This window comes from Pelophylax lessonae, assembly GCF_965119305.1.
Source record: "Pelophylax lessonae genome assembly, chromosome: 4".
Classification (NCBI taxonomy): Eukaryota; Metazoa; Chordata; class Amphibia; order Anura; family Ranidae; genus Pelophylax; species Pelophylax lessonae.
The window spans coordinates 445486843-445509637 of record NC_138771.1 but is presented as its reverse complement, the minus strand read 5'-3'; the positions used below and the strand labels follow the sequence as shown (position 1 = coordinate 445509637).

Genomic DNA, 22795 nt, shown 5'->3' with positions numbered 1-22795 from the left:
ATATATAGTAACAATGGTTATATCGGGCACAGTGTTGTGGTATATTGTAGTATTGATTACACTGGGCGCAGTGTTGGGGTATAAAGTAACACTGGTTACACTGGGCACAGTGTTGTGGTATATAGTAACAATGGTTATATCGGGCACAGTGTTGTGGTATATTGTAGTATTGATTACACTGGGCACAGTGGTGGGGTATATAGTAACACTGGTTACACTGGGCACAGTGTTGTGGTATATAGTAACAATGGTTATATCGGGCACAGTGTTGTGGTATGAAGTAAAAATGGCTATATCGGGCACAGTATTGTGGTATAAAGTAACAATTGTTACAAAGGGCATAGTGTTGTGGTATATAGTGGTTATATTGGGCACAGTATTGTGGTATAAAGTAACAATGGTTACAAAGGGCATAGTGTTGTGGTATATAGTAACAATGGTTATATCGGGCACAGTGTTATATTTCAGTAATGGTTACACTGGGCACAGTGTTGTGGTATATTGTAGTAATGGTTACACTGGGCACAGTGTTGTGGTATATTAGTAATGGTTACATTAGCACAGTGTTGTGGTATATCGTAGTAATACTGGTAGTCAGTCACACTGGGTACAGTAATAAGGGGTCGTTTGCTCGGCGCCTTGTCCCCAGGCCGGGTGTGTGAACATTGCACGAGGCTGTGTGTATTATTGTCGTGACGTATCCCAGAAGCACACATGACGTCACCCCGGGCACATCGCCCACCTCAGTGTTGGTTACACAGCCGCCGCCCCCTATAGACGCGTGATTGGGGAGCGCTAGGTCACGCGCTTTGTCTGAGGCGCGCCCCTGTGCGCAGTGCCGGCTGCTCGGCGGCGCGCTCGGCTGTGTCAGTTGTCGCTCCCGGGAGCAGTGCGCTGTACACCGCGGAGAGGAGACTGAGGAGAGGAGAGAGGGCTACACCGGACACCTTCCACCCCCCGACCCCCGGACATGCAGCCGCCCCCGCCCAGGCTGAGGAGCAGCAGGAGGAGGAGATGAGGCTCCGCAATGGCACTTTCCTGACTCTGCTCGCCTTCTGCTTCTGCATCTTCCTCTCCCTGTCCTGGTACACGGCGTTCAGCGGGCAGAAAGGTGAGAACCCCCTGAACGATCTCTGCCACCTCCTGTGTCAGCGTCATTCTCAGCACACTGCCAGCCCCTCCTATGATGGGCACCTACAAGTTTTCACTATGGAGTCCCTGGTATGTGATGGCTGGGTGGTCAGGAGGATGGAGAGGAGGAGGGTCCTGGATCCCTGGGCTCAGGTGTGATGAGGACCTGTCATAGCAGATGTGAGGAGGAGGGTCCTGGATCCCTGGGCTCAGGTGTGATGAGGACCTGTCATAGCAGATGTGAGGAGGAGGGTCCTGGATCCCTGGGCTCAGGTGTGATGAGGACCTGTCATAGCAGATGTGAGGAGGAGGAGGGTCCTGGATCCCTGGGCTCAGGTGTGATGAGGACCTGTCATAGCAGATGTGAGGAGGAGGAGGGTCCTGGATCCCTGGGCTCAGGTGTGATGAGGACCTGTCATAGCAGATGTGAGGAGGAGGGTCCTGGATCCCTGGGCTCAGGTGTGATGAGGACCTGTCATAGCAGATGTGAGGAGCAGGGTCCTGGATCCCTGGGCTCAGGTGTGATGAGGACCTGTCATAGCAGATGTGAGGAAGAGGAGGGTCCTGGATCCCTGGGCTCAGGTGTGATGAAGACCTGTCATAGCAGATGTGAGGAGGAGGGTCCTGGATCCCTGGGCTCAGGTGTGATGAGGACCTGTCATAGCAGATGTGAGGAGCAGGGTCCTGGATCCCTGGGCTCAGGTGTGATGAGGACCTGTCATAGCAGATGTGAGGAAGAGGAGGGTCCTGGATCCCTGGGCTCAGGTGTGATGAAGACCTGTCATAGCAGATGTGAGGAGGAGGGTCCTAGATCCCTGGGCTCAGGTGTGATGAGGACCTGTCATAGCAGATGTGAGGAGGAGGATCCTGGATCCCTGGGCTCAGGTGTGATGAGGACCTGTCATAGCAGATGTGAGGAGGAGGAGGGTGCTGGATCCCTGGGCTCAGGTGTGATGAGGACCTGTCATAGCAGATGTGAGGAGGAGGGTCCTGGATCCCTGGGCTCAGGTGTGATGAGGACCTGTCATAGCAGATGTGAGGAGGAGGAGGGTCCTGGATCCCTGGGCTCAGGTGTGATTAAGACCTGTCATAGCAGATGTGAGGAGGAGGAGGGTCCTGGATCCCTGGGCTCAGGTGTGATGAGGACCTGTCATAGCAGATGTGAGGAGGAGGAGGGTCCTGGATCCCTGGGCTCAGGTGTGATGAGGACCTGTCATAGCAGATGTGAGGAGGAGGGTCCTGGATCCCCGGGCTCAGGTGTGATGAGGACCTGTCATAGCGGAAGTGAGGAGGAGGGTTCTGGATCCCTGGGCTCAGGTGTGACGAGGACCTGCCATGGCAGATGTGAGGAGGAGGATGAGGGCTCCTTTGATGACACCATGGAGGAGCTGTGATCATTCTCAGATTATATTGGGCCAGCTGAGCAGAATTAGCAGTGCCTAAAGGTTGTGATTTTGTCATTCCTTAAAATGTATGTAATCCCCAAATTGCATTATCAGTATGTTTGGCTTCAGAGTGACCATACACTACACAATCTGATCTTATGATCAGATGGACCAGAACTATGTAGTAGGACACACCTAAGCCAATAATGTAGTTTTTATCTAATCTGGTCCCTGTACTATGTAACTGCTTGTACATCTACGGCTGTCCATACACTGTCTTTTAAGTCTACCTGACAGTCTTTTTTGGATCTGCCATCAGCTCTGTAAAGCCCCGTACACACGTACCGATCGTCGGCCGAACGATCCGCCGTCTTTTGTCCAGGGCTGTCGTGTCTGTTGAAAACTGCAAAAGACTGCACACGAATTTTGTCGGCCAACAACAGCCGACTGCAGAAGTGATGTCATGTGATGGTTAACTTTCCTTGTCTTTTTTCTTTTCTGAGCATGCCCAGTCTTGCTAATCTGCTGTCTGTCGGCCGAAATCTGTACTGACTGGCGAACAATCGGCCGTTCTGGTGTTGGCCAACAAAAGTTTTAAAGCCTGCACGACAGATTCTGTTCGGCCAAAAATGCGCTGTCGGCTGTCGGAAGCATCATACTAACAAGCCTACAATCGGCCGATCGGTCGTCGGCCGAATATTTACAGCCGACAATCGGTACGTGTGTACGGGGCTTTAGAGAAAGGCCTATCTGTACAATCAGATCATATACTGTTACCTTAAAGTGGTTGTAACCCTCAGACATGTAATATGAACAAAGCACATCCCTCTATAGTGTGTACTTGTCTCAATGCAGAGCACTAAGTGTCATTTTTGGCTGCTGTTTCATTCCTCTGCTATCATCATGAGTCACTTCTGACAAGTTCTCCTGACACCAAGAGAAAAATGGTGACAGGGGAGGGGGCTCCAGTTGATTGAAAGCCTCAGCTCTGTTCCTGTGTGCTTTTTGAAGGTTGGTGTGTTCCTTCCCACCAATCAGCTCTCACTGAGCTCTAAAAAGTATAACTGCAGCTCTCCACCCCCTGTTTTTCAAAGCTATGAGATTTTGGTTGAATTCTGCACTTTGAATGGATGTTCAGGGCAGATGGCATCAGATAAAATGATACAACATATGTAGGAGGATTTGTTTCATTCTCTGTGTCTCACCTGAGGACAATCCCTTCACTGGGAATATGTAAGGGATTACAACCACTTTAAAGAATAATACCAGGTATGAATATTTTTTCCATAGTTACGTTGATCCAACTTGGACCAACATAAGTATTGACAGTGAGGAAAATAATAATTTTATCCCCTGCAGATTTTGCAAGTTTGACCACTTACAACGAAATGACAGGTCTATAGTTTTTATCATAGGTGTATTAAAATGATAGCGACCGAATATCAACCAAAAATCCAGAAAAAGCACACAATACAAATGTAATAAATTGAGTTGCAGTTCAGTGAGTAAAATAAGTATTTGATCCCCAAGCAAACATCACGTAGGACTTGGTGGAGGTCTCTGTGGTAGTACTACAGTGACTTCTAGCTTCTAGAGCAGTGTTTCTCAACCAGGGTTCCTCCAGAGGTTGCTAGGGGTTCCCTGATCCCCAAGCAGAACATCACTTAGGACATGGTGGAGGTCACTGTGGTAGTACTACTGTGACTTCTAGCTTCTAGAGCAGTGTTTCTCAACCAGGGTTCCTCCAGAGGTTGCTAGGGGTTCCCTGATCCCCAAGCAGAACATCACTTAGGACATGGTGGAGGTCACTGTGGTAGTACTACAGTGACTTCTAGCTTCTAGAGCAGTGTTTCTCAAACAGGGTTCCTCCAGAAGTTGCTAGGGGTTCCTTGATCACCAAGCAGAACATCACGTAGGACTTGGTGGAGGTCTCTGTGGTAGTACTACAGTGACTTCTAGCTTCTAGAGCAGTGTTTCTCAACCAGGGTTCCTCCAGAGGTTGCTAGGGGTTCCCTGATCCCCAAGCAGAACATCACTTAGGACATGGTGGAGGTCACTGTGGTAGTACTACTGTGACTTCTAGCTTCTAGAGCAGTGTTTCTCAACCAGGGTTCCTCCAGAGGTTGCTAGGGGTTCCCTGATCCCCAAGCAGAACATCACTTAGGACATGGTGGAGGTCACTGTGGTAGTACTACAGTGACTTCTAGCTTCTAGAGCAGTGTTTCTCAAACAGGGTTCCTCCAGAAGTTGCTAGGGGTTCCTTGATCACCAAGCAGAACATCACGTAGGACTTGGTGGAGGTTACTGTGGTAGTACTACAGTGACTTCTAGCTTCTAGAGCAGTGTTTCTCAAACAGGGTTCCTCCAGAAGTTGCTAGGGGTTCCTTGATCCCCAAGCAGAACATCACTTAGGACTTGGTGGAGGTCACTGTGGTAGTACTTCAGTGACTTTTAGCTTCTAGAGCAGTGTTTCTCAACCAGGGTTCAGTGGAACCATAGGGTTCCTCCAGAGGTTGCTAGGGGTTCCTTGAGAAATGGGCAATTTCTGCCTCTCTGATAAGCTCCCCCTGACACCATTGATCTTTTTAGCTATATAGAAGAAGGTAATTCTTCCCAGTATCCACAAGTGTAAGGAGCATTGATCCAACTGACATCACACTAATGTATCATGAGTTGGAAATATAGTCATTTTTAGCAGGGGTTCCCTGAGACCCTGAAAATTATTTCAAGGGTTCATCTGAGTTTGAAAAGGTTGAGAAAGGCTGTTCTAGAGGGTTCTCAGAGTACGGAAAAAACAGAGTTGCCTTGGTCCAAGCTGGATTAATGTAACTATGTAAAAATATCCATACCTGGAATTTTTCTTTAATGGTGGCCATGCATGGAATCATTTTATATACAATTTCACTATCCATAGATTTATTTTTTGATCAAAAGATAATTAGATGCGTCATACACTCTCGATCAGAATTATTTCAATTAAATCAACTGGTTTTATTCAAAACGGATTGATGACAAATGATTTGGACCAGTGCACAAAGCAAGGTCCATAAAGACATGGATGAACGAGTTTGAGGTGGAGGAACCTGACTGGCCAGCTATGTAGTGCAAGGGTCCGCCTGATTGGATCTGATCACACAGTTTTTGTAAATCCTAAAGTTGACTGTGCAAGGATTGTACATTTTTGTTTTTTAATTTACTTTCTTAAAAAGAGGTTTTTAACTGGCCCCTCCCCAGCTGCCATTCTTGCCTATTCAATTTCATTCTCCTCCTGTTGCCTCCTGGGGCACTGATGTTGGATATCTCAGAAGGCATGACCTTCCATTCATGTCAACAGAAAGCAGAGCACACGTACGTACGCAGAGATCTGGTGTGGTGTCTTTGGGCCAGCTGCAGGAACCATGAAGAGACAGCTGGCTCCCTGCGATGTAAACAATGAGGAGGGGACCTGGAGTTGGAGAATGGGGCATGAGCAGAGGACAAGGCTTAACCCATTGTACATTATTACAGTGTAAAAAGAACACTTAGAGTAACTGTGGGAAAAAAGGGGGACATTCTTTTTTTTTTGTAAGGTTATAGCTAAGTTCCTTCCCCCGGAGGTCCTGCCAATAATGGCACTTCCTGTTGCAGGCTGACAGTGCTAAGCCATTTCCTCTCAATTAGCTGTAGCGTTGTCACCATGCTGCATGAGATTCTTCACTTGGGCTTTCTATGTGATAGACCTGATAAGCAGCCCAAAAGTCAACATTCTGCTCATGGCAGACTAACCGCTCTCCTACTAAATACAACACAGTAGCTTAAAGTGGTTGTAAACCGCAGACATGAAATATGAACAAAGCTTATTTGTCTAAGGGCACTAAGTGTCATTTCTGTCTGCTGCTTCGTTCCTCTGCTATCAGCATGAATCCCTTCTGACAAGTTTTCCTGACACCAAGAGAAAAATGGTGACAGGGGTGGGATTGACTGCCTCAGCTCTGCTCCTGTGTGCTGTATGGAGGGGGGTGTCTCTTCCCTCCGATCAGCCCTAAGACCTCTGCAGAGTGTAACTTCAGCTCCCCGCCCCCTTTTTTCTGAACTCTCAGACAAGCCTATAAATTCTGGGCTTTGAATGTATGTAGAGAAGAACTGCAGATAAATAGGTACAACATATATGTGTTATCATCTGAGGACAGTCACCTCACTGGGTATATAGAAGGGTTTAAAGCCACTTTAGGTATTTTCATTGGAAATTCTACCCATCTATAGCCAGCTTTGGCATAGTCACCATGTTGTGTGAGATCCTAAAGCTTGGCTGCCTGTCTGATAAACCTGACAGGTTGCCCAATTGCTAGGGTAATAAATGCAAAAGGCAGCTGACAACCCTGCTGATAATTGCAAGGCAATGGTTTAGCGTTGTCAGCCTCCAACAGGAATTGTTTACTGGCAGGATCTCCAGGTTAAAAAAAACTCTGCAATAGATTCACACAATGATTTGCTTTGAAAAAATGTATACATTGAAGCCTGACACCAAACATACTGATGAATCGATTTTGGGTTTCCATCCACTTTAACATGACTGACAGCTACTTTAGTTCTAGCTAGCATGTGATGTCTGCAACCCTGGGCATGCTTGTCAATACAGCTAAATATTAAGGTTGTGCTGTTGGCATCACCTGGCACGATTGATGTGAAATGTGCCCACGTTCTGATGTTGTCAGCCTGTCGTTATTAATCAGCTAGCTCTGAGCACATCAAAGTTTCTACATTGGCAGTCCCTGGCATAATTGCCATGCCTGCAGGATACAGCTAGGTTGTAGCGTTGTCACCTTCTCCTACGATTGCTAAGACTGATGGGTATATTCACGTTTTGATGCTTGGCATTTTTTTTGTCAAAAATGACAGAAGTACTTTTGGAATTTCTAGAATGTTTTATGCTGTGCTTGCAGCAGGAGGGGATTGATTGGATTTTTAGGATCTCGCAGTGGTTGGGTACAGCTGTGTGGGTCAGATGGTTTCTGTATTGTACAGGCTTTACTTTTGGAAGATCTTGCTGATAATGAAATTAATATGATGATAATGAGAATATTAAAATGTTTGTATTTGTATGCAATCCTGGGACTTGTTGACACCATGTTCGTTCAGCTGCGTTCATTTGCATAGATCAACACAGGCTGAATACACATGTAGAAGACCATTGTTTTTTCCACACATACGGGTGTGGATGGGTGTGCTGAATAAAAATGCAGAATGTATTGGGCTCATTCACATGGGTTTGGCTCCTACAGCCTTCAAACCTGGCATTTTTGGGCACAAGGGAAAGCGCACAGATGCATTGCACAGCTGAGAAGCTGAAACATATGGCCAGCTGCTGTTCTGAGTGGTACTCGGGTTTAGAGCTTCCTGCTTTCAGGATTGTATGGCCAGATGATGGACGTCCTAAATGAAAGCACTGCTTGGAACAGTGCTCAGCCACCATGTATTTCATCGATATTGACAGGCTTCAAGTCAAAAATGCCAGGTTTTTACGCTGTATGAGTCAAACCGTCCATGTGCATGAGCACTCAGGCAGCACACCCCATTTATTGCACCCCAAAACAATGCAATGCACTGCGGATCATAGGGCTGAATGAAGTGACGTTTTGACATCTCAATAATGTTAAGTATAGTAAACCGTATAATATGTAGTAGCATTACACCACCTCTACACAAGGGCGAGATGATGTAAATGAGCCCTTAATTAGCCATATGCTTAATAGATACAAGGTGTGTCTAGAAAGTAATGAGAATGATATTTTAAAAATTATTTTATTGAGAAGTTTTACAATTGAACATTGTCTCCTTCAAAGTATGCACCTTGTGAGTGTCTCCTTCAAAGTATGCACCTTGTGAGTGTCTCCTTCAAAGTATGCACTTCGTGAGTGTCTCCTTCAAAGTATGCACCTCGTGAGTGTCTCCTTCAAAGTATGCACCTCGTGAGTGTCTCCTTCAAAGTATGCACCTTGTGAGTGTCTCCTTCAAAGTATGCACTTTGTGAGTGTCTCCTTCAAAGTATGCACCTCGTGAGTGTCTCCTTCAAAGTATGCACCTTGTGAGTGTCTCCTTCAAAGTATGCACCTTGTGAGTGTCTCCTTCAAAGTATGCACCTCGTGAGTGTCTCCTTCAAAGTATGCACCTCGTGAGTGTCTCCTTCAAAGTATGCACCTCGTGAGTGTCTCCTTCAAAGTATGCACCTCGTGAGTGTCTCCTTCAAAGTATGCACCTCGTGAGTGTCTCCTTCAAAGTATGCACCTCGTGAGTGTCTCCTTCAAAGTATGCACCTCGTGAGTGTCTCCTTCAAAGTATGCACCTCGTGAGTGTCTCCTTCAAAGTATGCACCTCGTGAGTGTCTCCTTCAAAGTATGCACTTCGTGAGTGTCTCCTTCAAAGTATGCACCTCGTGAGTGTCTCCTTCAAAGTATGCACCTTGTGAGTGTCTCCTTCAAAGTATGCACTTCGTGAGTGTCTCCTTCAAAGTATGCACTTCGTGAGTGTCTCCTTCAAAGTATGCACCTCGTGAGTGTCTCCTTCAAAGTATGCACCTCGTGAGTGTCTCCTTCAAAGTATGCACCTCGTGAGTGTCTCCTTCAAAGTATGCACCTTGTGAGTGTCTCCTTCAAAGTATGCACCTCGTGAGTGTCTCCTTCAAAGTATGCACCTTGTGAGTGTCTCCTTCAAAGTATGCACCTCGTGAGTGTCTCCTTCAAAGTATGCACCTTGTGAGTGTCTCCTTCAAAGTATGCACCTTGTGAGTGTCTCCTTCAAAGTATGCACCTTGTGAGTGTCTCCTTCAAAGTATGCACCTCGTGAGTATACACAATGCTCCCAGTGATTTTTCCATTCTTTATAGCTTCCCTGGAAGTCTTTAAGTGGGATGGCGCTCAGAGCCTGCGTAGTGGCTCCATTGGCGTTATCCACACTACTAAAATGGCATCCTTTTAAATTCTTCTTCATCTTTGGGAATATAATGTGACAAGGAGCCAAGTCGGGGCTGTAGGGTGAAAGGCGGAGGAGGAATCACCACTGTGGCTGTAGGGTGAATGGGGAAGCACCACAAAGTGTTTTTTAGCCAAAAACTCTGTCATGATGAGGGATCCAAGTTGAAGGCCTTGTGACATCGGGACACTTATGCAGATGATAGCGCAGCTTCTCCATAAGCTTTCCTCACCATTTCCAAAGTATCTGATACACTTTTACTCAATTTCATACAATATTTTATCGTGTACTGCTGTTCCAAACTTACTTGCATTTTTTTTTTAATACGAGGCACTTGGTGCCAGGGTGTCACAAAGAATGCAGTGCTGGAATACAACTGATCAGTGTTCTAACATATACCGGCACTGTACCCCAAATGACCTTGGACAGCTTCTCCCTTCACAGAGCTCTCCTTGAGCGTAGGAACTTCATTCTCAATATATTCTGGACACACCTTGTATATGACTTTGAGGTAAAATATTCACTTTTCCTAAAGACATTTTTTTTTTTTAGTATATTTCTCAGTGTACAGAAATTAAACTCATGCTTAATTAGCTATTGTCTTCTCTGGGTTATCAGATGTACTCATGAGCACGTTCAGCACTTTGGATAGTCCTGGGTTGTTTCCTTGGCCCTGTTCTGGTGATGGGCTTGGTTTAATTTGACATATGTCAGTGGTTGATGTCTGTGCTGGCTCTATAGCAGGGAGCCCATTCATATGCAAACCTCAAATTGTGGTCTAATATTTAAAAATCAACCGATTTTTGCTTAAAATGCTTTAGTTAGTCATGATCGTCTACATCTGTGTGATCTGTGATGTTAACATTGCTTTTCACACATTACCTCCCGTGGTAACTTGTAAATGTTATTTTAAGATTAGCTTTCAGTGATCTAAGTGCAAATTGAAGGTTTTACATTCACTTCCCATTGCGACACTTGTTATAGAGCCTTTTCCTTCTGAGTTTATTATTCCTGTCTACTAATTTGTAAAACTTTCCTTTTTTTTGTCATTTCATTTCAAACTGAAGTTTTGTTACACTTGGGTCAATTTAAATCTAGGTTATGTATGTATGTATATGCACTCACCGGCAACTTTAGTAGGTGCACCTTGCTAGTACTGGGTTGGACCCCCTTTTCCTTCAGAACTGTCTTAATTCTTCCTGGCATAGATTCAACAAGGTGTTAGAAACATTCCCCAGAGAATTTGGTCCATATTGCCATAACAGTTGCTGCAGATTTGTCGGCTGCACTTTAGAGCTGCACGATTAATCATTAAAAAAAGTGATCTTGATTCACCCCCTTCCTCACGATTTTAAAACAGCATTTCCTCGATTCATACAGTGCAGAGCTGTTCTCTGCTCACTCACAGCTCTTCAAAAAAAATAATAAATAAATAAAAAAAGAGCCTCTGCAAATGTTTATCAACATTGTTAAGGCTTCTAGATAACTATAAACACAATGTTTTACAATGTATCATTGCGTTCTTTTACATCAAAGGAATGAACTTTCCTCTGTAAGAGTTTAACCACTTGACGACCTATTTTCTGTGGCAGGCAGCCGCACCTGGTCGAACCAACGTAGCTCTACGTCGCTCGCTTTCAGGAGGCTAGGGGGGCGAGCGCGTGCCGCTGGCAGCACGCTCCTGCCCCCGCTCGTCAGCCGGGGAGCCAGTGCGTGTCAGGTGGCTCAGATTGCCGCCTGACACCGGCGATCTCCCCCCGCTGACAGAGAGTGATAGACGGCTGATGTAAACACATCCCTCCGTCCTTCTCCCTGCAATGATCACAGAGGCTATGTGATCCTGCTATATAGGATCGCATGTCTCTGTGATCATCTCACAAGCCACACCCCCCACAGTTAGAATCACTCCCCTAGGCTTACATTTAACCCATTCATCACCAATAGTATTAACCCCTTCCCTGCCAATGGCATTATTACAGTAACAGTGCATATTTTTAGCACTGATTACTGTAGTAATGTCACTGGTACCCCCAAAACTGTCAAAAATGTCTGTTAGGGGTCCGATCTGTCTGCCGCAATGTCACAGTCCCGCAAAGAATCGCAGATCGCCGCCATTACTAGTAAAAAAAAAAAAAAAAAAAACAATAAAAATGACATAAATCTTTCCCGTAGTTAGTAGCCGCAATAACTTTTGCGCAAACCAATCAAAATACACTTATTGGGATTTTTTTTTTTATACCAAATATATGTAGCAGAAAACAAATTGCCCTAAAATGTTAAAAAATTTAGATTTTTATTTTTTTTTTTTTGGGGAATGTTATATAGCAGAATGTGAAAAATATAGTTTTTTTTTTTTTTTTTCAAAATTGTCGCTCTTTTTTTGTTTATAGCGCAAAAAAGCCTTTTTCTGACAATTGCTGCTTACAAGTTATAAACAGTATTTTTTGCTAGAAAATTACTTACAGCCCCCAAACATATAGCAGAGACCCTAGAGAATAAAATGGCGATCGTTGCAATCTTTTATGTCACACTGTATTTGTGCAGCGGTCTTTCAAAAGCAGTTTTTTGGTAAAAATACACTTTAATGAATTAAAAAAAAAAAAAAAAACGAAACCGTAAAGTTGGCCTAATTTTTTTCTATAATGTAAATGATGTTGTTACGCCGAGAATTGTGAGAGCATCGTGATCTTTATTCCAAGCTAAAAAGCCATGATTCTCATTTTATCCAGAATCATGCAGCTCTACTGCACATCCATGAGGCAAATCTCCCGTTCCACCACATCCCAAAGCTGCTTTATTGGATTGAGATCTGGTGACTGTGGAGGCCATTGGAGTACAATGACTTCATTGTCATGTTCAAGAAACCAGTTTGAGATGATTTGAGCTTTGTGATATGGTCCATTATCCTACTGGAAGGAGTCATCAGAAGATGGGTACACTGTAGTCATAAAGGGATGGGAATGGTCAGCAACAATACTCAGGTATGCTGTGGCATTTAAACGATGCTCAATTGGTACTAAGGGGCCCAAAGTGTGCCAAGAAATTATCCCCCACACCATTACATCACCACCACCAGCCTGAACCATTGATACAAGGCAGTATGGATCCATGCTTTCACGTTGTTTACGCCAAATTCTGACCCTACCATCTGAATGTCACAGCTAAAATCGAGATCAGGGAATTTTTGCAATCTTCTATTGTCCAATTTTGGTGAGCCTGTGCAAATTGTAGCCTCAGTTTCCTGTTCTTAGCTGACAGGAGTGGCACCCGGTGGGGTCTTCTGCTGCTGTAGCCCATCTGCTTCAAGGTTCGATGTGTTGTACGTTCAGAGATTTTATTCTGCATAACTTGGTTGTAATGAGTATTTTTTTGAGTTACTGTTGCCTTTCTATCATCTTGAGCCAGTCTGACATTTAACAAGGCATTTTTCTTCAACATTTTCCATGCATTTGTTTTAGGATAAAGTCCAAAACTCACACTAATGCTAATTAGATCCAAAGATCCATAGATCCGCATGTCATCTGAAAAAACATTGTTTGCAATAAGAGCTGTTCACATCTAGCGATTCTGATCCACTTATAAAAAGGGTCCTGTGTGAATTTTATCCCCAGCTATGCCATATCCCCTCAGAAATCGCATTAATTGACATTAGAATTGCACCTGTCTCAACAGAAATTGCACTCTGAAATCGCATCAAATGCGCCATGCATCAGTGAGAACCTAGCCTATGAGTGAACAGCCATTCACCAAAGCTTGTTAACACCTGTTGCCAATGCATCAAAATGCATTCTGATGCATTGCCATTGACATTAGGCCTCCCAACTCGCTAAAATACAGGAAAAATGGACGTCATGTGTTTTTTAACACTAATCCCATCTTAGCAGCAACAAACACTATCCTCATTATGGACATGTAGGAATCATGCACCATTCGACATGTGCCTTAAAAATTTACTGTGTAAATGAGTCCTTTATTCTGGGTCATCCAGTGGCAAAACCACCCTACTGGAGTTCTTCCATTCATTTCTGTGGAGTCTCAATACTACTGTTGCATAATGAGAAGCTATCCTGCCCTGCTGGATCACGCATGATGTTATCTAATAAATATAATTTACGCCAGCGACTGGAAGGCTATTAAATTGGCAGGTGGACTTTGGCTTTATCAACCCCCCCACCACAATTGTTCAAGTGAATATGGTGGCGCAGAAATTACATAGAAACATCCCAGTTCAACTGTCAAAAAAAAAAAGTGGGCATTCAGTAGGCGCAGTAGTCATTGCTCTACTGTCCTCTGAAAAGAAATCCACTGCAGATTGCTTTTTCAGAGACTGCTGAGTTTGTGAACAGAGCCTAAAAAAAACCCCTAAAATGGCAGAAAGAAATCTGATGGCTGCAGCAGGCAAATGGGCATAAACTCCTCTGGTGCCAAGGATTTGTCAGTGGCTTTTCTTTAAAGTGGTTGTAAACTTCAGACAGGAAATGTAAACAAAGCATATCCCTTTATAGTGTGTACTTGTCTCAATCCAAAGCACTAAATTAGTGATCGACCGATATTGTTTTTTTAATGCCGATACCGATATTTTGGTCATCGGATATCGGTATCAGCCAATATCGGCCGATATTTTTGGACATGTAAAAAAATGTTTTATTTTTTTTCTAAAGGTACTCCTTGTGGAGGGATCTGGGGGTCTAAAAGACCCCAAACCCCTCCTCGGCACTGAAAGGCATTCAAAACGCCAAGTTTGGCTGTTTTGAATGCTGTCAGTTTATTTAATTCGGCGCCGAGTACCTGGAAGTGATGTCATGACATCACTTCCGGGTTTTTTACATGGAGACCTTCGCATGCGCACTTACGGCAGGGATACCAGCTTTCACGGGGACACATCTTCATGCTACACTGGGTCTTCTCTTCGGCGGCGGAGGTAGGATGCCCGGGTCTCCCGGTGGGACGGGAAACCCGGGTGAGCCATGGAAGGCGGCGGGAGACGTACCCTCCTGTTCCTTGTAATGACAGCCAAGCAGCTTCTGAGCCGCATCGGTTGTCATTACAAGTCAGCCGACCGTCGGCTATGGACACCGGTACCGGGGTGATGCCTCTAGCTGCAGGCATCACTCCGGTAAAAGCACTTTCCCTAAATATCGGCAATATCGGTAACCTCAGGGGCCGATTCCAATATATTGGGGAAAGTGCATATGGGGCCGTGATATATTGGTATTGCCGATAATCGGTCGATCACTACACTAAATGTCTGCTGCCTCAATTCCTCTGCTATCAACATGAGTCACTTTTGACAAGTTTTTCCTGATCCCAAGAGAAAAATGGTGACAGGGGAGGGACTTCCATCAGATTGACAGCCTCAGCTCTGTTCCTGAGGGTTGTGTGAAGATGGCGTGTTACCTCCATCCAATCCGCTCTCAGAGCTCTCCTCACTAATGTAACTTCAGCTCTCCACCCCCTGCTTTTCAGAGCTGAGAAATCCTGTGTAAATTCTGCACTTTGAATGGATGTAGGGGAAAGACCTGCTGTAGAGATAAAGGTACAACTTATATAGGAGGATTTCTTTTATCTCTATGTATCACCTGAGGCCAATCACTTCACTGGGTATATCTAAGGCCCCTTTCACACAGGCGGACCGTTCAGATCCGCCTGTCCGTTTTTTTGGCGGATCTGAACGGTCCCCCCATGCATTCCTATGGGGCATCGGATGTCAGTGGAGACATGTCCGCTGACATCCGACCCGATCTGATCCGTCAAATCTGGACGGATGGAAACCCTATTTTCCATCTGTCCAGCGGATCGGATGGGATCGGGTGAGAACGGACTGACGGTCCGTTGACATCCGATTTCCCCCATAGAGATGCATGGGGAACTGTCAGCTGTGTCTCCGCACACAGCGCGGAGACACAGCTGTCACACTCCTGCTCAGCGGGGGATCGATGGCTCGATCCCCCGCTGAGAAAAACGGACTGCGTCCAACGGACGGAGTGTGTGAAAGGAGCCTAAGTCCCCATTCACACTAGCGCGACTTGTCAGGTGACTTGGTCGCCTGCCATTGATTAGCACAGGACCCGTTCTAATAGGAGCGACACAAGTCGCTCCGACTTAGAAAAAGGGTCCTGTACTACTTTGGGGCAACCTGGAGGCGACTTGCATTGACTTCACAGGTCGCCCCAGCAAGTCGCGTTGCCCCTGTCTGAACGGGGTCTAAGGGTTTACAACCACTTAAGAAAAAAAAAATTGACCACATATATCCAGCTGTCGTAATTCTGTATAAGGACATCTTCCTTTATAACCTGTGATGATTTCTCTCCCCACAGCTAGACAGGAAATAGGAGATTTCTCTACGGTTCCAATATTTAGAATTTATTCTTAAGCCCCGTACACACGTACCGATGGTCGGCTTACAAATGTTCCTCTTTTCTCCCTGGGATGTCGGTGTCTGCTGAAAAGTGCAAAGACAGCACAAGGACAGCACAAGAATTTTGTCCGCCGACTGCAGAAGTGATGTCATGTAATGGTTAACTTTCCCTGTGTTTTCTATTTTCTGAGCATGCCCAGTCTTGCAAATCTGCGGTCTGTCGGCCGAATTGTGTACTGACAGGCGAACAATCGTCCGTTCTGGTGTCGGCATACAAATATTTTCATGTTTGCACGAAAGACTTTTGTCCGCGGATTGTGCGCAGACATCTGTCGGAGGCACCATACTAACACGCGTACAATCGGCAGATCCTTCGTCCACCGACGTTTGTATGCCGACGATCGGTACGTGTGTACGGGCCTTCATTCATAAAGCAGAAGTGCTTTGCTGTGGAAATTTCTATGCCTATGTTATTCTTTGAGTCCCTTCAGGACAGCCAGCCGTTTCTCTATGGGCCTTGTCATGCATCACTGAGCTGGCTCCAGTCTCTCATTCATTGATTGCAATACCTGCCTCCGCATTTCACAACCTTGTTTTTTTCACCTGTCATGCCTGCTTTATGCAAGTCTACAATTGGCGAGAATAGAACTAGGAACAGGTTGCTGTATGTTAAATTTAGACAATGGCGTTCTCATGTTTTGCCTTTTTTTTCAACCACAATACCTTTTCATATTTGGATTCCAAAAAAAAAAACCCATGGAGAACTAAGAATATCATGACGTGATAAACGAATATACAGCTTGGGTAATGGGTAATGCTTTGCCACTAATTGATTAGCCCATTCATGTGTTGGCGTGTTTGATGATGTCTCTGTTTTTGGAGTATACATATTATTCCACACATGATTTGGTTGGAGGGCTTTTTGATTGCTTTAGTCACTTCTTACCATAACCTGTATGGTTATACTGTAATAAAGGGTCTCGGGCTCTGCTCCTCTGCTCCTTTGTACACTTTCACACTGGTTCACTTTAAAACTGCCAGTAAAACGCCTATGCGTTAATTGAGCATTTTTGCTCCTCTTATGCAGCGTTTGCGGTGCGGTTTTTACCCGCTTGCTGACTGTATTTATATGGCGGATAATATAAGGCAGATCTGTGCAGAATCATGTTACCTGTACATGATTCTGCACATCCAGGCTGGGGTGCACGCCGGCGACCCACTGCCGCTGTGATTGGACACAGCAGGAGCCAATCAGCGGGCCCGGCTGACTTTTTGGAAATCAGAAAAGTTTTTATTAAGAAAATAAAGTACAGTACAGATATTGAAAACATTGCAAGTATACATAGCGAGACAACAGAAATGTCAATCATTGTTTCTGTAAAATGAGTTAATGATAATAGTGCAAAACAGACCAGCATGCTCAAAATTATAAACATCTCTTCCCATTAGTGTTGGTTCACACTTGTGCGATTGCGAACGGATGCGATTGCTATGCGAATTTGCAGTGCAGTTTACCTTGTGTTTTTCAATAGTACCAGCGCGATTGTAATGAAAATTTGATTGCGTTAATTATGTTAATTAAGCTCAGGAGGGGTGGAGCTGAGGGGAAAATCAAACAAAAAATAAGAATTCGCACATATCTGAACTGATAATGCGAGTCCAGACCGATTTACATTGATGTCTATGGAGACTAAATTCGCAACGCAACGCTGTAAACTCGCACAAGACCCTTTTCATCATCGCATTATATTCGCATCTGAATCGCAACGCATAGATGTGAACGACCGTCGCGAATACAATGTATTTTGGGAATACATGCGAATCTAGACTTTTCATAACGCATCTCATTCGCAGTAAAATCGCACAAGTGTGAAAAGCAGCAGTTGCCTCTGGCCACCCCCCCACCCCTCCCCCCCAGCCCCAGAACAAAGAAGTGTGTGGGCCTGGTGGACTTTGATAGTTCCCAAGAGAAAACAAGGCAGATCGCCGTTCTGCGAGAAGGGAAGGTAGTGATCCTGTGATACTGCTAAGCAGGAACACTGATCTCTGCCTTCTCCAAGTACAAGCACATCCCCCACAGTTAGTAAGCACTCCCTAGGAACACATTAACACTTTGATCTCCCCTGATGTTAACCCCTTCCCTGCCAGTGTCCGTACAGTGACAGTTCATATTTGTAGCACTGATTACTGTCACTTGTGTCACTTGGTGTCTAATTTGTCCGCTGCAATGTTGTAGTCCCGCTATAAATCGCTCATCGCTGCCATTACTAGTAAAAAATAAATGATGAAGTTTTGATTTTTTTTTTTTTTTTATTGGATGTGTTTTTATAGCAGAAAGGAAAAAATATTTGTTTTTTTCCAAATTGTCTCTCTTTTCGTTTGTAGCACAAAGAATAAAAACGTAGAAGTGACCAAATACTCCTAAAAGAAAGCTCTATTTGTCGGAAAAAATTTTATTTGGGTATGCACGATTACACAGTTGTCAGTTAAAGTAACGCAGTGCCATATCGCAAAAAAAAAAAAAAAAAAATAGCCTGACATGAAGGAGAGTAAACCTTGCAGGGGTGAAGTGGTTAAAGCACATCTGACTAAAAAAATGTTTGATGCGGTTCCCATTCATTTCAATGCGGAGGATCGTTTTTGGTGCATTTTTTTTTTTTTTTTTTTTAGCTCCACAAACATGCTCTAAAGATGTAAGCAGGGTTTTTTTCACCGCAACAAAAGCACACTGCCCCAGTGTGAACACATTCATTAATTTTAAAAGGAAGTATTTCTCTTGAAACTTTCAGATGCTTTTTTAACGCAAAAGCGTTTGAAAAAGCCCTTAGAAGCCATCTTTTCCACACACTGCACTAATGATGGCCAAGAAACCCGAAACAGCTGTGTGCAATTTGGAATACATTTCTGTGTGGTATTTGTTATATTTGCATTACACATCAGTGGTTCTGGATGTGGTGTTGCTGTTTTGTTGGGGTGTATTTGCATGTCTCCGCCCACTTTTCTGAAATGAGGGATATTTTTATTTTTTGGATGTGTGATGGGATGTATTGTGTGAATACCTTCTGCTCTAAGAAGGTTATAGTCCCCGTTCACACCAGTGCGGCTTTGAAATTTTTACTGCCAGTTTCATTTAACAGAAGTCTATGCAAGTCACAATGAAATCTGAAAAAAGTGCAGGACCTCTTTTCATAATTGCTGCGACATGAGGGGTTCCATTGCCAACAGTGAGGTGCGACTTGTCATGCGAATTGGAACTGTCAAATCGCATGACAAGTTGCACCTGTGTGAACAGGGGCCTACTGTGTTGCACAAAATAAGGTATTGTGTATTTATGTGTTGCATAAAGTACGGTAACTTGTCCAGTTATGGTAAAGGAACTAAGGGAACAATAATGCTGTGTCATGGCATTGCTATTTAAAAAAAAAAAAGTACTTGATTATTAAAGTAGATCTAAACCCAGTCATTAAATAGAAACTTCAGGTTGTTCTTTTATTTTTTTATTTTGTTTTAAGGCAGCAACTAACAATTACTGGGGCTGATGACTTTTTAAGTCCAGGTGCTTACCAGTGCCTGTAGTATAGCGCTGTCTTCCCACAGTCAATTCTTACCACTGCAGGTCCCTGGTGCCACCCCCTCAGATGCAGAGTTGACTGGCTTTCCCAGGAACCAAAGCTGGCACCCCAATGTGCATGCGTGAGCTTGCAAGGTGCTTTGTGGATGGTCCTGCAGCCTCCTAGGACATGATGCGTTCCAGGAGGCTGCACAAGGAGAGGGGGCAGGTCAAAGGATGTCATTATTGCCAAAGAAACAATTTTGGAAATGAGAGCAGGTGATGATAAAAATTGGTATTTGCCCCCGCCCAAAAAAAACCTTTAATTCAGTTACAGGCTAGGAGAGAGTGAGCCAGCAGGACAACACTTTTGATTGAAGTCCCACTTTAAAGGCTAAGTTAATTTTTTCCATAAAATAGCCCATGCAGTCAAGGGGCCCCAGCAGATATATAATAAGAACTGCACAGCTGTGAAAAATGTTTAAGTTTTGTTTTCATAGCTGTAGGTCACTTGGGTCCTCCCAGAAGCTTGACTGAAAAACTCCCAGTTAGCAACCCCCACATTCTGCCTTGTTGCTAGCAGTGGCGGCTGGTGCTCCATGAGTCAGGGGGGTGGCAGACGGACTTGCCCTACCATATCACTCCAGCCTGCACTACCACATCTCTCCCCCTGCCCGCCAGTTTACTTACCTTGTTCCTCCGGGAATGACAGGCGGCGTCTTCCCCCTCAGGCTCCTTCATGTCCCTTCTCGGCGGGAGTCTCCTCCCCCCTTCTTTGCCAAAAGCATGCTTTCTCCTTTCGGCCAATCTGGAAACAGGTCTCAGGATCCGCTTCCCTATTGGCCGGGAGGAGAATCAGTGTGGCAATAGCGAAAATTAATTTGCTATTGTCACACAACTGGGTGGGCTCGGGGCGCAGTGCTCTGCGCCCCGAGCCCACCCTTTCTTGAAGCCTATTAGAGCCTCTGGCTCTAATCAGGAGCTTTAAAAAAAAACCCATTGGAATCCATGCGTCCGGCGCCCTGCATGTAGATTAGAGGGCCGGATGCATGGATGAGGGGGCGGTGCCCCTGCGCTCCTAATGGACGGACCACAACTGGTTGCTAGGATGCAAAAACTGTTGATTTTCACTCCTGGAATGCTGGAAGTGTTCACATGCTGGCAGGATGTGGGGGCTTGCTAACTGGGAGTTTCTCCTTCTAAAACCCTAACTATAACCGTTCCTAAAAACATTTCCTCCCCCTCCTCCTTCACATGGCTAACCTGTATAAAATAAGATCTGTGTACTTACCTGTTTCCATCTGCTGCAGTCCAATCACGTGATCCTTCCTGCACCTCTGCGTAAGGCTAGGTTCACATCTGTGCGAATGATTACCATTGCAGGATCGCCCCTGTTCCCACAGCCGCAACCACCCGCACAGAAAAACACAGGGTGTTCTCTAATGGCACGCTTCATACACTGGAAATCACACCCATACTAGGAAGCACACTGCACTTTCGATTCCCATGTGGGCTGCGATTTCTGAAATGCTGCAGGGACCTTTTGCCTGCGTTTTTTAGAGGCACAGGAGCCCATACAAATAAAAGGGCTGCCGTGCCAGCGCAAAACATGGCCCACAGAGCTGCACAGATGTGACCCTATCCTAAGGCAGGGTTCTATGGAAGCCTAGGGTGCTTCCAGAGGTTGGCAGGGGTTCCTTGAGCAGTAATCAGTTTCTGACCTCAAGACAAGTAACCACTGACTCCAATGATCATTTCAGCTTTCTGTACGGGGGACGTTGTTCCTAATACCCACACAAATGACCATCGTGCTAATGTACTGTGGTCTGTAGATAGAGTAATTGTTTCCTGAGCCTGGAAAGATATTTGAAATGTTCCTCCATGTTAAAAAAAAGTTACCAGGTTGGATAAATAGATGTAAAAGATATATAACTGTAGGCTTTATCTGTGCGGTAAACCAGCGGTTCTAGATGCACTGTTGGTCACTGGGGCATAACGGAATTATTTGCATGGCTTCGTCTGCTTTCATCGCAAAATCAAAAAAAGGAAAAACGTTTGTCTCACATTTAAGCACAGAAAAGTCTTGAATTTCACTGTTTATTGGGAAAGCATGGCTGTGCTAACTACAAAATGGAATGCAGCCAGACGACCCGGAGCAATAGGTCTTTAAACTGTTAATTAGATCATTTGGAATATTGACTTTGATTTATAGGAAAACAGTTTTTTTTTTTTTTTTTTTAATTCTTTTTCAAGGACTTTCTTTACAGATCACTTATTTAGATCATTAAAATGTCACGGGGGGGGAATCTATTCTAGAAGGCAACATTTCTCTTTTTTTTTAACCAAATTTTATTATTGAAAATGTTAAAGTTTTAAACAGAGAAAAACAACAGAAAGAGAGAGGAAATGGCCATAATACCTGAACCTTACAAGGGAGTGAAGGTGGCTCACCTCTGGCTATAGTTTTACAGGCAGTGATCTATGCACAGGACACTAAGGGGTTGATTTACTAAAGGCAAATAGACTGTGCACTTTGAAAAGTGCAGTTTCATTCTCCAGTGCTTAAAAATGTTGTAAACCCTCTCTTAGAACTTGTACCTATAGGTAAGTCTTTAATATGGCTTACCTATAGGTACTGTTATGCCTCGTTTCCACTGAGTGGTACGGTACGGTTCGGTTCAGTACGGTACGGTTCGGAATGGTACACATTGCGTTTCCACTGCCAATAGTACCCTTTCATGATAGGCGTGGTGTAGCAGGAAAGCTGTGATAGACGATTCTCTGTCAACCAATCAAAGTTCTGCAGAGTGTAGCTCCACCCTGTTGGTACGGTACTAATGTGCTTGGTACCCCAATGAAAGGGTACCAAAAAGTGGTACCGTACGGTTCGGAATTAGGGTACCATTCATAATGGAAACGGCATAAATAGCGTACCGAACCGTACCAGAAAGCTCAGTGGAAACGAGCCATAAATATCTCCTAAACTTGCACCGTTTAGGAGATATTTACTTTTAATGCAGCCGATGACGTCATCGGTGCATGCGCTCTGACGGAACGGCCACCCATGCCGTTCCTTCAGAGCCCTGTGCCGTGAACGGCGGCTTCCAGGCACATGCACGGGAGTGATGTAATCGTGTCTCCGGCCAATCAGATGGCTGGAGGACATGAACCAGGAAGCAGGACGGCTGAACATTTCAGGGGTCCTGTCGCTGAGCGGGCGGCACTGCGGGGGCTTCGTTCTAGGGTATTTCATAATGAGCTAGTATGCGATGCATACTAGCTCGTTATGCCTTTGTCTTACAGGGTTTTTATTTATTTTTTTGGGGAGGGTTTACCTCCTCTTTAATAACTGAGGTAAAGCTTCACTTTGCAAAGGATACCTAATCACATGCAATGAAAATAACTGCATTTTTCCTAGTACGT

The 22795-nt window shown here is 44.7% G+C and overlaps 1 protein-coding gene across 1 annotated transcript in view; it reads left to right on the top strand.

Moving 5' to 3' along the window:
* The first annotated feature begins 809 nt into the window (after window positions 1-809).
* The window catches only part of MGAT4B (alpha-1,3-mannosyl-glycoprotein 4-beta-N-acetylglucosaminyltransferase B), an 832974-nt gene continuing 810988 nt past the window's right edge, over window positions 810-22795 (top strand). Inside the window, exon 1 of the mRNA XM_082253133.1 lies at window positions 810-1111. Coding sequence (XP_082109259.1) covers window positions 1015-1111 — 97 coding nt within the window. The 5' untranslated portion in view covers window positions 810-1014. The remainder of the gene's footprint in view (window positions 1112-22795) is intronic.